At 42.6% G+C, this 15,353-nt stretch overlaps 1 protein-coding gene across 7 annotated transcripts in view; it reads left to right on the forward strand.

Annotated features, from left to right (window-relative positions):
• Nucleotides 1-15,353, forward strand: part of MARCHF3 (membrane associated ring-CH-type finger 3) — a 167,157-nt gene that overhangs the window by 125,581 nt on the left and 26,223 nt on the right. For 5 of the 7 annotated variants that reach the window (XM_071098515.1, XM_071098512.1, XM_071098516.1 and 2 more), the window contains exons 2-4: nt 3,190-3,433; nt 6,303-6,507; nt 15,162-15,242. In XM_071098515.1, coding sequence (XP_070954616.1) covers nt 3,246-3,433; nt 6,303-6,507; nt 15,162-15,242 — 474 coding nt within the window. In that variant the 5' untranslated portion in view covers nt 3,190-3,245. Of the gene's footprint in view, nt 1-3,189; nt 3,434-3,457; nt 4,201-6,302; nt 6,508-15,161; nt 15,243-15,353 lie in introns of those variants that run through there. The other 2 variants (XM_071098518.1, XM_011710153.2) reach the window with 2 other exon arrangements.

Genomic DNA, 15,353 nt, shown 5'->3' on the forward strand with positions numbered 1-15,353 from the left:
ACTGCACTATCATTTTAGTTAGGTCCTAAATTGAACTAGGGCTTAGAGGATCTTGAATGCAGGGTTCTGCAGACACGGCACAAGAGAAAGAGCCAGGGCTTGCTTGTAGAAGAAGGCAAGGTGAGGTTCCTTTTGTTCTTTTATGCTAAACTCAGTGCCCAGCACCCACTATGAATGGAATAAACTGATCAGGTGGTAGATAATATCCCTTTTACCTGTGAAAGAAGAAATGAAATCATCCAGAAGTGAAATTACATATATAAAATGAATTTAAGGGAAGCTCTGCTTCTAGAATATTTTTAAGGGCATTTTATTGTGGATTTAGGTCACACATTTAGAACTACTTCCTTTGACGAGGACTTAATCTAGGTTACAAGTGTGTGAACTTGGGGCTATTATGTGCCTGGGTGACAGGCAATTCACTGAGGGTAGCTTAACTACTGGCAGCCCTGGGTCCCATTATTTACTCTGTGCACCCCCTCCTTACCATCTTCCAGTTCCATCAAGTATAGGGAGGGAGTATTTGGCCCTCTGAGCTGGAGTTATGCAAAACCCGAGAATAGACTCTCAGAGTTCTTCTAGACATAATGATTCCATGCGGCAAGAAGGTCACTGTGTCTGCTTTTCCTGCCAACACACCCCTGGCTCTTAATCTATGGCTGCCTTGTGAAGCAAGAGAGTTGTGCCAGGAAGTTACACTTTGTGACTGTGAAGCATTATGAGAATTTAAAATTATGTCAATGGAGTTTTGTAAGGGCAGGCCAGAGGAGAGGAGTTATGCACAGTTTTAGAAGAGGACGGTCTTTTAACATCTCTTTGTTTTTCGATCTGAAAGCTACCATAACTCAGTTTTTAAAAACAAAATAAAACAACTGTCTGGCCCCAGTCACAAATCAACTCCACCCTGCCAACCCTTTCAAAAATATAAAAAGATATCTACCCAAAAACTTCACTGGGGTTATCCGAATGGTGGGATTATGAGTGACTTTTACTGTCTTCTTTGTGTTCTTCCATAGTTTTTATAACATACCGTATACTAATTGCACTGTGATTTTTTTTAAAAAAGCAAAAAATCCTATTTAAGAAGCAAAACTATACCCTATACCAACTAACTGACTGTGCTGAATGTTCAGTATTGCTGCTCATGAAAATGGCATGAGTGGGGCAGCCCCTGCCTGTGCCCCCACATCAGGTCTCAGACAAGGACTGGAGTCCACAGCCGTCTCCCCACTGTGGATTCAGAAGGGCTGCTGGGCAAGGGCAGACGCAGACCATGAGAGGACTCCAGGCAGCCAATGAGGGTAGGAAAGGGAGGCTGCTGGTGCAAGGTCAGCCAGACACCTCGGCAGCAAGGAAGGGATGACGGTCATGTCCGATTGTTTTGGACAGTCGAGCCTGCTTGACATGTGCTTGTCGGGAGGGAAACTGTCAGTTTCATCAGGAAACACTGCATTCTTGCCCTGAGAACATACAGTTGATGCACATTGTTCTGAAGTTGGGAAGATCCTGTTTTCCAGAACCACAGGGATCAAGGAAAATGTAAGAAGTAGAGACAAATATCTGGGAGAAAACAACCCCTTGCGGAATTACAGGAATGCTCTTGGGGTTTGGGGTTGTGCAAATGACAAGATATTTCATTTATTTAAGTCTGAGCCTTGACCACCTAAATGGGTTATTGATGTGAGCTCAGTCCATCAACTAATTCTGCTGCTGTCTACTGAGCCCAGGCCATGTCGAGCCCAGGAGCTTGAGGTGAGCAGGCTAGCACTCCTAGCCATGAAACTGTGTCATATCACCTTTGGACAGAATTCTTCCTTCAAGTTTCTGTAAAAACCTGTATTTCTTTTTTTTTTTTTTTTTTTTGAGACGGAGTCTCAATTTGTCGCCCAGGCTGGAGTGCAGTGGCACCATCTCGGCTCACTGAAAGCTCCGCCTCTTGGGTTCACGCCATTCTCCTGCCTCAGCCTCCGAGTAGCTGGGACTACAGGCACGCACCACCACGCCTGGCTAATTTTTTGTATTTTTAGTAGAGACGGGGTTTCACCGTGTTAGCCAGGATGGTCTCGATCTCCTGACCTCGTGATCCGCCCGCCTTGGCCTCCCAAAGTGCTGGGATTACAGGCGTGAGCCACCGCGCCCGGCAAAAACCTGTATTTCTTATGTGTCATTTGCGAACCTATTATTGAATCCAGTGGGGTTCCTCACTCAAGTGGGTCTGACTGCTTTGAACTTGAGGTCATGACCCAAGCCTGCACCACACAGATGGCGAGCAGAATTCCTTGCGGTTTATATGATAAACCATGTGCCTAGGAGGTAAGGCCCTTATTAGTAATGGATTATGTTTAATTGGTGATAGAGATCTCATTCATTACTTTCTTACATTCTCCTATGTGTTTCTCTATAATGATGCATGTACGTCTGCATTTTAGGTAGTACACAAACAAGACATGGTGCTAATGTATTTATTGTCACGTTCATTAGAAAATAAAAGCTCATTAAACTCATTTTATGAATAACTGGAAGACAAAGCTAAAATAGATTCCATTTTTAAAGGAAGTTAATTTCAAGATGTATTGAGTAGAAAATTTTATGGTGCAACAGATATGACAAAAGTCAAAAGGTGGTACAGTCATTGCATGATTCGTGTTTGGCAAATATTGTCCTAGAACATGCTATTAATACTTGGCCAAATTCACTTTTATTTTTCTTCCTTCTTTCTATCTCTTTTTATCTTAGTATCTCAGAATGAAACTGCATGGAGAATAAATTGCTTACCAGAAAAAATAGTTGTGAATATTTTTAGTAATGATTTTAGTAACTTTTAGAGACTGTCAACAAAGACTTATTGCTTCTCTGGCACACAGCAGGGAACTGCTTATCTTCTCTTCAGATCTGGGCCTCAGAATCATCATTCTGTCCCCTCGTGGAAAGCAGGGCTCCTAAATGTTTATATACACCAACATGCTTGCTGTCTTGTTCATACCATATCCGCTGTTTCTTGTGGGCTCTGTGTGTGTGTGTGTATGTGTGTGCACACTTGTATTAAATGGTAACAAGATAATGTGCCACATCTAGGCTACCCCTGTTATTTATATTAAATAATGACATGATGATGATGTTGGTGGCCCATAATTCTCCATTTTCTATTAACCACCCTGCCAAAGTAAACTGTTTTCTGATCTCTCTTAGATGGAAATCCTGTATGAATGTGGAAGCCATTAGCAGAGTAATTGCTGTCTGTTACCATGACAACCAGCCGCTGCAGTCACCTGCCCGAAGTCCTGCCAGACTGCACCAGCTCAGCTGCGCCCGTGGTGAAGACGGTGGAGGATTGTGGCAGCCTAGTGAATGGGCAGCCGCAGTATGTCATGCAAGTTTCAGCCAAGGACGGGCAGCTGCTGTCAACAGTAGTGCGGACTCTTGCCACCCAGAGGTAGTACCACAATTAAAATAAATGAATCTGTAATTGATCCAGAGAACTCTTTGTCAGATGGAAAATGCTAACGGGAATGTAATTAGTGCTCAGGTCTTTGTGTCAGGTGAGAGGAGGTGCTGGGAAAAAAAAAAGACTACACGAGTTCTGTCATTGCCGTTTCTATAGCAATAGAATATAAAGCTAAAATTCACCTTATCGAGATTTCCCCTTAAAGTCATACTTACAAAGAGCCAGGAGGGGAAGGAGCCCACAAGATATGGGGTTTTTATTTTGACATTGTTATGTAATAGCTCTCTTGTTGTCTCCAGTAGGTAACAAAGGTAGTCCTATTGGAACAGGATTAAGAAGGTATCTGATTTCAGGCAACTGAGTCAAAGTGATTGGATTTGTGAGCAAAACTTTTGAAGTGACATTCTTGGTGTGCATGTGGACTGGCATTGCCTGATGGAAGCGCTGTCCAGGGCTACTTCCTGGGCATGTATCTTCTCATCACTTGGAGGTCTCTTCTGCTGTCCCCTCCTTCAGCCTCAATGGTCCCCCATCCCTGACCCTTCGCACACACTCTGCCCTATGAAGTGCTATTGTGAAAACCTCCTGAGCCTTCCCAAGTGATGAACTAAAGCCAAAGAGCAGACTCTGAGCAGCTTGGAGACCACTTATCCTGACCAGCACTTTGTCTCCTCTTGTGCTCTTGTTGGATAGGGAGCTATGGGCTTCCAGGCTAATAGGAACTCCTTGGCTTCTCCAGCTTTTTCTCAGAATGGGTAAGTGGAACTTCTAACCTGTGCACTTAGAAGGTGGGTCAACATTGAACTTGCCCCCTGGTGTCAGTGCTGACACTTCTGACCTCTAACACAGGACCAGTCATTCATACCTTATTCTCTTACCTCTGTCTGAGTGATCAGTCAACCCCTCTGGTGTAGACACAGGCCCACAGATCCATGTGCCCACAGCAGGACTACCAGTGGCATCCCACCCTGGGCATGGTGGCTCCCAGACATGGAATCACACTCTGATGCATGTTGTGAACATTGCCCATATGCCCTCCATTTAAAATCTGTGCTGCTAGTGCAAAGGGAAAAATAGAAAAGCATTTAATATGTAATTTTCTGACTCTTGGAGAACTTTTAACAATTGGTTAGGACTCAGGATGAGGCAGTGACTATCTTTGGTCCTCTGTGAACTGAGATTGTGTGACTGATGTGCCCCACTCACCCTTGCAGGCATCAAACAGCTCACTTGATCAGGAAGAGCAGGCTATGGTTGACGTGGCTGAGACCTGTGAGCCTCCGTTTGTGTGTGTATGTGTCTGTCTGTCTGTCTGTCAGGTATTTTTACCTGCTCTCCCACCATGCAGTACTGTAAACCAGGTTTCAGAGTTTTATAGGCTCAATGTAAATGAAGAAAGCCCAGAATCATGAGTTGAAAAAAACCTGTCAACTTTCTTTTCCCACTCCTGGGCACAAGTAGGCCTTTCAGGCTAGTGGGAGGAAGATCCTTTCCTTTTTCAATCTCCTTTTGGCCTTCACTCATTCCCAGGATCATTCTCGGAAAGGCCTTTGGGAAATAGCAGTTCTTCCGTGGCTGTTTCCATTTGGACCAAAGATAGTGTTCAGGAGAATGAAGGGGCATGTGCCTGGTCACTGTCATCTTTGGGGGGCATACAGAGAGGTAAGGGAGGGCAGGTAAAGAGGCTGGTCCTAGGATTGTCACATATCATGAGGACACATTTTAAAATCTATTGCCCAATGAAGAACAGCAGAAGCAACATAAGACATTCATCAGAGAGGCATGGTCCTCTCCCAGGGCAGGGTACCTCCCAAGAAGTGAGGCCATCTTAGTGTGATCTTTCCATTGGCCACTGACTTACATGATAAGGGCCAAGTTATTTGATTTTCTCTGGCCCGAGATTTTCCTTGAGAGACAGTAGCTAGCATTAAGTAAGCATTTGCTGTGTGCTGGTCCCTATTCTAAGTTTCCAGTCTGGGCTATCTTTTCACATGCTCACTGTCACCATATGAGGAAGGCACCATTTTTGTTTCCGTTTTAGAGATAAGGAGACTAAAATACGGGGAGGTGAAGTTACTTGCCCAAAGTTATCCAGGTGATAGACAGCAGAGTTAAGGTTTGAACCCAGCCACCCAGCCCTGCACCATGAACCGCTAACTACACTAAGCTGCCTTCATGAAATGTGTAGGAGTGGTTTTTCCAAATTAAAGGCAGAACTCTAGACTGAGGCTATCTCAGTAGGACATACTTATTACTAGCTTTCAGTTTGGTGTCTTTGGCATCCCATAGAGCATTCTGTGAAAGCTCAAAGGACAATCCACCACTCAGCTTTGTGCTGTGGCTCAGACTGCAGTTCTGTGTAGTGGCTGCAGGGTTGGTTGCTGGCTAACTTCCCTCCTCTCATTTTCCCACCCTATTGAAAAGAGAAATGAAAAGAACCTCAGGGTATACAAACGTGTCCTGGTTTGGTCCAAAAGATTCCATTTGTCATTTCAAACAATTTCTCTTCTTAATGATGAAGGATGGTTCTGATTTTTGGATTAGTAGTTGACCTGAACTACATCTATATTCAAGGCAAAAATATCCATTGCTTGTTTTCACTCACTTTTGATCCTGGGCCACACCCAGCTACTTTGATATTGACAATCCCCTATTTCTTTGTGTTGTCACAAGTAGATGACCCAAGTGCTCTAGAGTACCCAGAACCATTTGCCCCACTGCCAAGGTCAAGTGTAGATCTAAGAGGTCCTAAAACAGCTGCCTCTGCAGAGGGCCCAAAGGACAAGAGCTAGAAGGCCATCCACTTGGTGGAGGTTTCCAGCCCTGTGACCAGCAGGTGCCCCTCCTTCTCTTGCAGCCCCTTCAATGACCGGCCGATGTGCAGGATCTGCCATGAGGGCAGCAGCCAAGAGGACTTGCTCTCTCCATGTGAATGTACAGGGACCTTGGGGACAATTCATCGGAGCTGCCTGGAGCACTGGCTGTCATCCTCAAACACCAGCTACTGTGAACTCTGCCACTTCAGGTTTGCAGTCGAGCGCAAACCCAGGCCGTTAGTGGAGGTCAGTAAGTGGGGCACGTCCTGAAAACTTAGCTCTAATGAGCAAATGATGTCTGTTTTTATGCCTGGATCACAAGCCCTGTACAGCTTTACAGCTTTACTGAAGCACGGTAATAGCTATGTGAGTGTGTGTGCGTGTGTGTGTGTGTGTCTGAGAAAGAGAGATGTAAGCAGACACGGAGAAGGGAGAGCTTGCTAGCTCACTTGGGATCCATCAGTAGAAGGAAAGTAGAAGAAATCAGTATAAGGAGAAACAGCCAGTTTAGAGACTTGATCTCCATTTTTCAATCCCTGTGAAATGGAACAAACAGATCAAACATCTTTCTGTTTGCACACCATCTGCCCAACTTGAAGCAGCAGATAAATGGGCATTTGGGTTGCATATCCTGAGAAGTCTTCATGAAAAAGTATAGCTCTGTAGTTTAATGGATATAGACCTAGACGTCCTGGGTTCTGTGATCTCGGGTTTGTTACTTTACCTCTTGGAATTACTATAAGGATTAAAGGAATTAATATTATAAAACACTTAAAAGAATACAGGGCACATATGCAAGTGTTTCAATAAAAATATCTCACTTGGGAAATTACACACAAATTTCCTTCAGCCAATAACCTAATATTGTTGAACTCTTGGCCAGGTGTGGTGGCTCACGCCTGTAATTCCACCACTTTGGGAGGCTGAGGCAGGCGTATCATGAGGTTAGGAGATCAAGACCATCCTGGCTAACATGGTGAAACTCTGTCTCTACTAAAAATACAAAAAACTTAGCCGGGCGTGGTGGTGGGTGCCTGTAGTCCCAGCTACTCAGGAGGCTGAGGCAGGAGAATGACATGAACCCAGGTGGTGGGGCTTGCAGTGAGCCCAGATCATGCCACTGCACTCCAGCCTGGGCGACAGAGCAATACTCCACCTCAAAAAAAAAAAAAAAAAAGTTGGATATTGGCAACAGTAAATATTTTAATATATTATGAGCCAGAAATAGCTAAAGGGAGCCAAGACATTGTGTCTATGATTCAGACCTTCTCCTAACTTCCTTGTTTCAACAGCTAATTCAGTGAAGCCCTGGAATGAAAACTAGTGCTGGAAATCAAGAAGTGCTTCTTGTGGACTATTTAATAAGTGTATTAGTGCCCAGGCTTAAGATGCTAGAGAGCTCTGTAGCTCTGTATATACATTCTCTTGGGTTTGACCTTGAAAATTAAATCAAGACCTATAACCGGGGCCTGTTTTAGCTATTATGACTTACTTGGCAAATGGCACAAAACTTATTTGACTTTCCCCAGTACACTCCATGCTTTGCTTAAGAGTCGGGATCTAGTGACCTCTTAATTTAGCCATCTTGCCACTTGACATCCACTTTCAGAAATTCATATTCAGAAAGGGCCTGTGGGGAATTTGGCCTTGTGCCAGATTCATTGGGATTTAACATTTTAGAACTTATCTGCAGAGGGGGAAATATAATTAAATAATAAACAAAGGAGTTGAAGATTTCTCAAGCCTAATGGCAAAAGTAAAAAGAAGCTTATTTCTCCTTTCCAGAAACTTTGTGGAACCTCCCCAGTTTGATATTGCAGGGAAGCTGGTTTCCCAGAGTGAGAAAGCCCTGCTTTGAAATAGACTCCATCCAGCAATCTTTTTAACTAGCACTTCCCCGGTAAAAATCCCAGTGTATATGCACATAATATATAACAAAGTAGGGTGTGTGTGTATTTGTGTGTGCACACATGCATGTACATACCCTAATTTTTCTCAGATGAAATCCATGTGGCAAATCACCCAGTGATCTCTCTCAGTCTCAGAGAGGGTAACATGTACCCACACACAGGGGTCTTCAGAGTTGCTGATGTCAGGTCACAGACTCATTCCTGGATCTTAGGCAACTGTCATTAAACAAGGAAACAAGGCAAATGACCTTGAGAATGTGTGAGGTGCTCTACAAGATTTAGGGCCTCGCCTACAAAAACTTCACCCAAACGGTCACCAGTGATGAAATTTTCATTGCACAAATGGAATGTGACAATTTTCAGAGTTAATGATGATTGAACAAGTTGAAAGTGAAAGGCAAACCTTCCCAAGCTGGGGGAGGCTGGCCGTTTGATCATCCCATGGCGAAATGAACTTGCTGTTTGACCACAAGCAATAAAAAGAAGTTGTCTTTGGTTTCTCAGCTGGAGGACAAATGAGAACCAGGTGCAGGCAGGGTTTTAAACAAATGACATTACTAATTGACTTTTCCCCTCTTATCAGAGGACAGTTTATTCCTAGTGAGCATCTCTTCTCAATACTTTCACCTCAAGATAAACATGCATCTTTTTTTTAAGCGAATCAGCAAAACCTGCCTATTTGGGTTAAGGATTAGGAGTAGTGTTTCTTTATTTCTCAGTTTTACTGTTTTAATTGCTTAATCATTACTTTGTTTACCAGTTGGATCTGCCTTCTCATTAAAGCAAGGAAATTCCATAACATTTAATTTCAAAATCGATGTGACAATAACAGCTCTTGTTGCTCGAGGAGGCAGTTTAAAAAGTCATTTATAAATTGTATTTGTCAGCATCTAAACGCTAACGTTGGTTGGAATTACTTTTAACACCTCAGACTTCCAGTTGTCAATAAACCCTCTCAGTCCTTCGTTCTGCATAACTGTTCATCCCCCTTCATGCCACCATTCCTAAGACATTTCTTCACTTCCTTTTCTTATCTCTGCAGCCCACAGTTGGATGTTCATTTTTAACTGGGCAGGAACCCAGGGCTGTTGTATATACACTGGCTGCTATGTGAAGTCTTTTTTTCTGCCCGTAAGGGTGAGTTTCTACTCATGATGACAAATCAATGGGCTGATTTTCATTGGAACCTCCAAACTGGGCATGCCCTCCTCACTTAGCCACTGGCCATCTGTGTGGGTTGGTTCAACTTCTCTGAGCTTCCCTGTGAAAGAGGGTGAGCAAAGAGCTCTCCATGACATCTTCTGGTCTCTATTTAAGACTAAAAGTTATTGTTCAAAAAATGTGTATTCTACACTTGAAATGGATATATTGTATGACGTATAATTAGACCTCAGTGAGTTGACTGTGTGTGTCTACTTACCTCTCTACCTACTTTACCTACCTTACCTACCTACCTACATGGCCAGTCTAAATCTTTTAGTCTCTTTTACCCTAAATATTGGTGAATCCTTTCATGGTTAGTAGATATCTATTTACTACATTCTACTGGATCATTATTCATATTTTCTTGGTGCAAGGTAAGCCAGTATAACAAGACCTAGTTTCAACCCAAGAGCACTACATTGCAATCATCTATATTAGTCAGATGTGGATGAATTTCTGATAAAGTCCAACTAATGCAAATCTCATAAGGTCTGTGTCCAATCACACAAAGCTTGAAAGAAAAGCATTCAAAATGTAGATAGCAAAAAGATAGCAAAAAGGAAGAGCAAATGTAACACACATAAACATACCATGACTTGTTCCCCTGAAATATGTGCTTTGACTCCAGCCTCTTGCCATTAATGCATTTCTGATTGACCAGTTTGCCAAGGAAGCCCATCTTACGACGAGCAAATAGCATGCTTATAACATCAGTTTCTAGTGATGGAATATTTGCCACTAGGCTTTCCTAAGACATGTATTCATAACATCCACCCTTGCCTGGAAAACTCATGAAGTTATAGATCAGCTCAACAATGTTGTGATTTAAATGAAACAGCCAGGAAATAGTGGGAATCTGGAGAAAAGGCCTTCTAGGATCTGATTTTCCTCTGATCAGGGAGACACAGTGATTTTTCACAGTGGAAGTGATTAAGTTTCCATATTCCTATTTCCTTTACACACAACCAGTTGATTGTTAAGAATTGTATGAACAATTTAAAAGCTGTTCCCTGTGAGTCAGAGGTCTAGCTAAATTGAAACTGAGCATGTTTTCACACATAGCAGTTACCCAGAATAATGAGATATAAAGCTAGGGAGATGAGGATTAAGGATTTTTTTTCAAACTTATTTACTTATTAATCTTTTTTATGAAGTCACTGGAGGACAATGGTTTTAAAGTGTGCCCAGGATTCAGCGTAATCTCCAGGTATACCATGGGGAGCAGAGTTGAAGGGATATGAAGAAACTACTTTGTACCTTGGCACTTGCTATTTAATAGATTCAAGAATTCACTTAGCTCCTAATATATACAGATAGATTATATAGAGATTTTATATATATATACACATGCACATATATGTACACACATGAGACTTAGGTGGGGACATTGCCGGACTCTTATTATAGTTAGTTTGGTTTGGTTTTAATATTCATTGAAGTAAAAATACGAGTTTTGGTTTCAGAGTATTCACTTTCATCAGCAAACACTTGTGGCATTGGGGTAATTAGGCAATTATGTCATAAGGGATATAAAGTGCTTCAAGAAGATTTATAGGCATGAGGACCCCACTCCATTCTTTACATGAAGGCAGACAAGCCCCTTTGTTCATTCTAACCCATTAACGCAGCCTAGTGAGTAATTTAGTTGGACCAGTATCATAGCATGTCATAAGTGCATTGTATTGGATCAGTACTTTTATTGAGGAATTTGAATGCCTTTGGGTGGGACATGCTCTCTCCAGTTCCCCAGGCCTTGCCTTTTGCTTGCACACACCCAGCCCTCCACCATCTTGCATTCCTTCCTGCATTTACAGTTGAGGTTCCAGGACTGGGTGACTTTTCTCACCTTTAAAAGAGTTCTCTAATACCCTGTGCATTTCTTTCTACCAACACTTCATCTTCCTTTCAGGGTATTATAGACCAAACCTAATGATCTCCTTCCCATTGTGCCCACATTATAAGTGAGCTGAAATGATTGTTTCAAAATCACAAGGGAAATGAACCTCTAAGAGGCGGTGTACCAGCATGTACGGTGGTGAGAGTACAATTATAACATCTTGCACCTGAGTATGCTTTAGTGTCAGCTAAGCACTTTCTTGACCTCTGACAAGGTCGCTGAGCAGGCCATCCCTCGGGCCACCTGCCTCCACGTGTACTCGTGGAACCATACATTGTGCCAGCAGTGGAGATGACATGTCTGATGACCACGCCCCAGCAATCCTTGACCCTGCAGTCGTCCAGTCTCGAATTTGTTTTTTGTTTTGGTGGCTAATTTGGCAGTTGCTTTGTTACTTAAAGCTTAGATACAAAGAAGCTGTTTGAAGGTATCCATTAAATTCACAGCTTGCTTCATTAAAAATCACTTCATTAAAAAAGCAAGCCAACCGAAGTGTTCACATGGCCGTGCCAGATGGAAGTGAGCTAACTGTTCAGTGTCTGTGTTTTCAGCCCATCCACTGCTGGTAAAGGATTAATTTGGAGGGAAAATCCAGTTCTGTGTATAAAAAGAATTACATGACCTGATTCTATTAGTTTCAATGATTCTGATCCTTGCCGTGAACTTGGGTTGGATACAAATGAGAACCCACATTCTCAAGAGGACCTCTGTCCACCTTGATAGCAGCCCTCTTCGTCTTTGCGAGGACTTCTATGAGCAGAGACACAAAGATGCAAAACACCAAGAATTGCTTCATATAACATGTTCATTTTAATCTATGTTTTAAAAAATACAGAAGAGGACAAAGAATAATATAACAAACAGGTGTGTATTCACTATGCAGAATTAACAAACATTAGCATTTTGTGAATGACATACCCTTCAAAGGAATAGCCTGTTGGGGCCAGGAAGAAAACTGTGGTCTTCACCGATTCATCCCTGGGTGTTCTCAAATAGGAGAGGAAATTCAGCCAGGTTTTCCTTAAGCACATCTGGGCCAAGAATAAGAGGATGTTAACAAAAGAGACAGATCATCTTGCAAGATTCCGGACCCTTTCAGCTAACTCCAAATGTACAAACAATTAGTACAGCAAACGTTGACAGCTATGGAGTTCACTTCTTTGAAAGGCAGACAATTAGAAGTTATTCCACGGGAGTTGGGGTGGTGGAGGTGAAGGTGTCATGGGCTGCTGGCAGAAAGCTTTGTAAAGGAGAGTCTGAGAGAGGAGAAGTGAAATGTCGCTGAATAACTACAGCTGGTAATCACCTTTATCCTAAGTCCTGCTGAAATAACAAGGCACAATTAGCTCTCAGGAATTGCCCTGTGTTGGGTACAAGGCACCTGGTTGAGCCGAAGGGAAACAGAAATTGCAGAAGCCCTGGTGCAGATTTCAGAAGCAGAGTTACAGAATATGCATAATGCTCCCTGCTGGGGGCCTGCCAGCCCTCCACAAGCATCTTCAGTTTTAGGTGTCGACAACTGACTTTTAACTCCAAAGAAAGAATACATAGTTTTAAATGAATAATGTGTGAAATATTGTGAACAATACATGATTATAGCTAATCCCTCACACCGCCTAATGATCAGTTGTAAACAACTGAGCAGAGAGAAGTATCTTCAGTTAGGCACAGGGAGATCAGTGGCTGTTTATTCACTGAATGAGACCTGCTATGCCTGTTTGTGCAAATAATTTTACTTTCCAGAATAGGCACAGATTTTGATTCCAGTCCAGTGGCATTAATTCATGTGAGTCCATCTATGTTTATCAAGATGTTCACACCCTGGAGTTTTCTTCTTCTTAAATTTTGTTTACCCATTTCTGAGGCAAAGGAAAAATATTACATGCAATATTCTTTGCAATCTAGTTTTATAGAGTTAGGGGGATAGATTTACACTGTGATGGATATGTGAGAAGGAAGTTATGTTGTGCTTGTATACACTTTATATAATCATCTTATTTCAATGTCTCAGGTATCCTTCTCATAGCAGATATTATCCTATTCTATAGATAAGGAAGCTGCAACTCAGACCTAAGTCACTCTTCATTGATCTTAAATACTTTCAGCCTCAGGACTAGTAAGCGGAGAAGGCAAAAGAATAATCCAGGTGGTCCAGGCACAGTGGCTCACCCCTGTTATCCCAGCACTTTGGAAGTCTGAGGCGGGTGGATCACCTGAGGTCAGAAGTTTGAGACCAGTCTGACCAATATGGTGAAACCCCGTCTCTACTGAAAACACAAAAGTTAGCTGGGCGTGGTGGTGTGTGCCTGTTATCCCAGGTATTTGAGATGCTAAGGCAGGAGAATCACTTGAAAACAGGAGGCTGAGGTTGCAGTGAGCCAAGATCGTGCCATTGCACTCCAGCCTGGGCAACAGAGTGAGACTCCATCTCAAAAAAAAAAAAAATTAAAGAAGAATCCAGGTCTGTCTCCAAAGCCCACATTCTTTCCACCACACCTGGTGTCCTAGTCCATTCTGGCTACTATAACGAAATACCATAAACTGAGTGGTATAGAAACAACAGAAATGTATTTCTCACAGTCCTGGAGGCTGGAAGTCCGAGGTCAGGGTGCCGACATAGTTGGGTTCTATTGAGGGTCCTCTTCCTTGGTTGCAGACTGCCAACTTCTGACTATGTCCTCATGTGGTAGATGGGAAGAGCTAGTTCTCTGGAGTCTCTTTTGTAAGGGCACAACTGTCAGTCATGGGTGTTCCATCCTCCTGACCTGATCACCTCCCAAAGGCCCCACTTCCTAATACCATCACCTTGAGGGTTAGGATTTCAATGTATGAATTTTGGGAGACACAAACATTCAGACCATTGCACCTGGCTTCCTTCCTGCCTCTGAAGTACTTTCTTTCATTTGCTCATTGGTATGAACCTATGCACACACAGAGCTGAGGGTTTCTTTGCCAATACCCAGCCTTTCCAAGAAACTAGATGTGCTTCAGAAGGGGGAAGATGGAAAAAAAAATTATGAGTAAAGCCCTTGTTTCCTCTTGACACCAGATTTGTCTATTAAGTCAGAGAGTTAGCAGGGAGGGAAGGATGAAAAGGTGGAGCACAGAGGATTTTTAGGGCAGTGAAACCAGTCTGCACTATAATAGTGGATTCATGTCATTATACGTTTATCAAAACCCATAGAATGTTCAACACAAGAGTTAGCTCTAATGTAAGCTATGAACTTTGGTGACGATGTGTCAAGGTAGGTTCATTGCTAGTGACACATGTACCACTCTGGTGTGGGCTGCTGACAGTAGAGGGGACTGTGGGGGCAGGGGGAGACAGGGATATATGAGAACCCTCTGTACTTTCCATTCAATTTTTCTGTGAACCAAAAACTGCTCTGAAAAATAAAGTCTGTTTTAAAAAACACCCTGAGCTGTGCCAGATCAAGTGCTGGAAGAGTAGAGTGGCACTTCTTTCCTGTGCCTCTTTGTACTCTAGTTGGAAAGCAAAGCTTTTGGCTACAGCACCCTATCAGAAGCCAGAAAAATCATTCTTCATTTCCAAGTGACTTTACATAGCCTTTCTTTTTTTCTTCTCATTTAGTTACTCTTCCTCTGCGTCTGAGTCTTCATTTTACTGAGTCATTATGTCACCAATTCCTTAGGAGGAATCTTTTAACCCAAAATTATCAGAAACCTTTCCCTCTTTTCACGAATGGTTGTGAAGGTTAATCAGTCCTCATGTGGCTGTACACACTTGTGAGACAAATTTCTTTAAAAACTACCATCAAGATAATTCAGATTGGTAAACCTTATTTTGCAACCCATAAAGGAAAACATTGATGTTTCTCTTCAATTATTTGTGGCTTTCCCTCAATTCTTTGCTTCACTTTTTTTGACAGGTGCAGCAGATTTGGGGGAAGATAAGAAAAGACCCCTGTCAAGTCTTCAGGCTTTGCCTTCCTCCTCATTCTTCACGGAATGTGTGTTTCTGTGGCGTGCCTCATCACTGCCCGCCTCCTTTCTTGAAGAGATAGGAACCCTGTGAGATTGTTTGGGATAAAACGGTTTCTTTGCAACCCATTATTACAGAG

The sequence above is a fragment of the Macaca nemestrina genome, chromosome 6 (genome assembly GCF_043159975.1).
Source record: "Macaca nemestrina isolate mMacNem1 chromosome 6, mMacNem.hap1, whole genome shotgun sequence".
Classification (NCBI taxonomy): domain Eukaryota; kingdom Metazoa; phylum Chordata; class Mammalia; order Primates; family Cercopithecidae; genus Macaca; species Macaca nemestrina.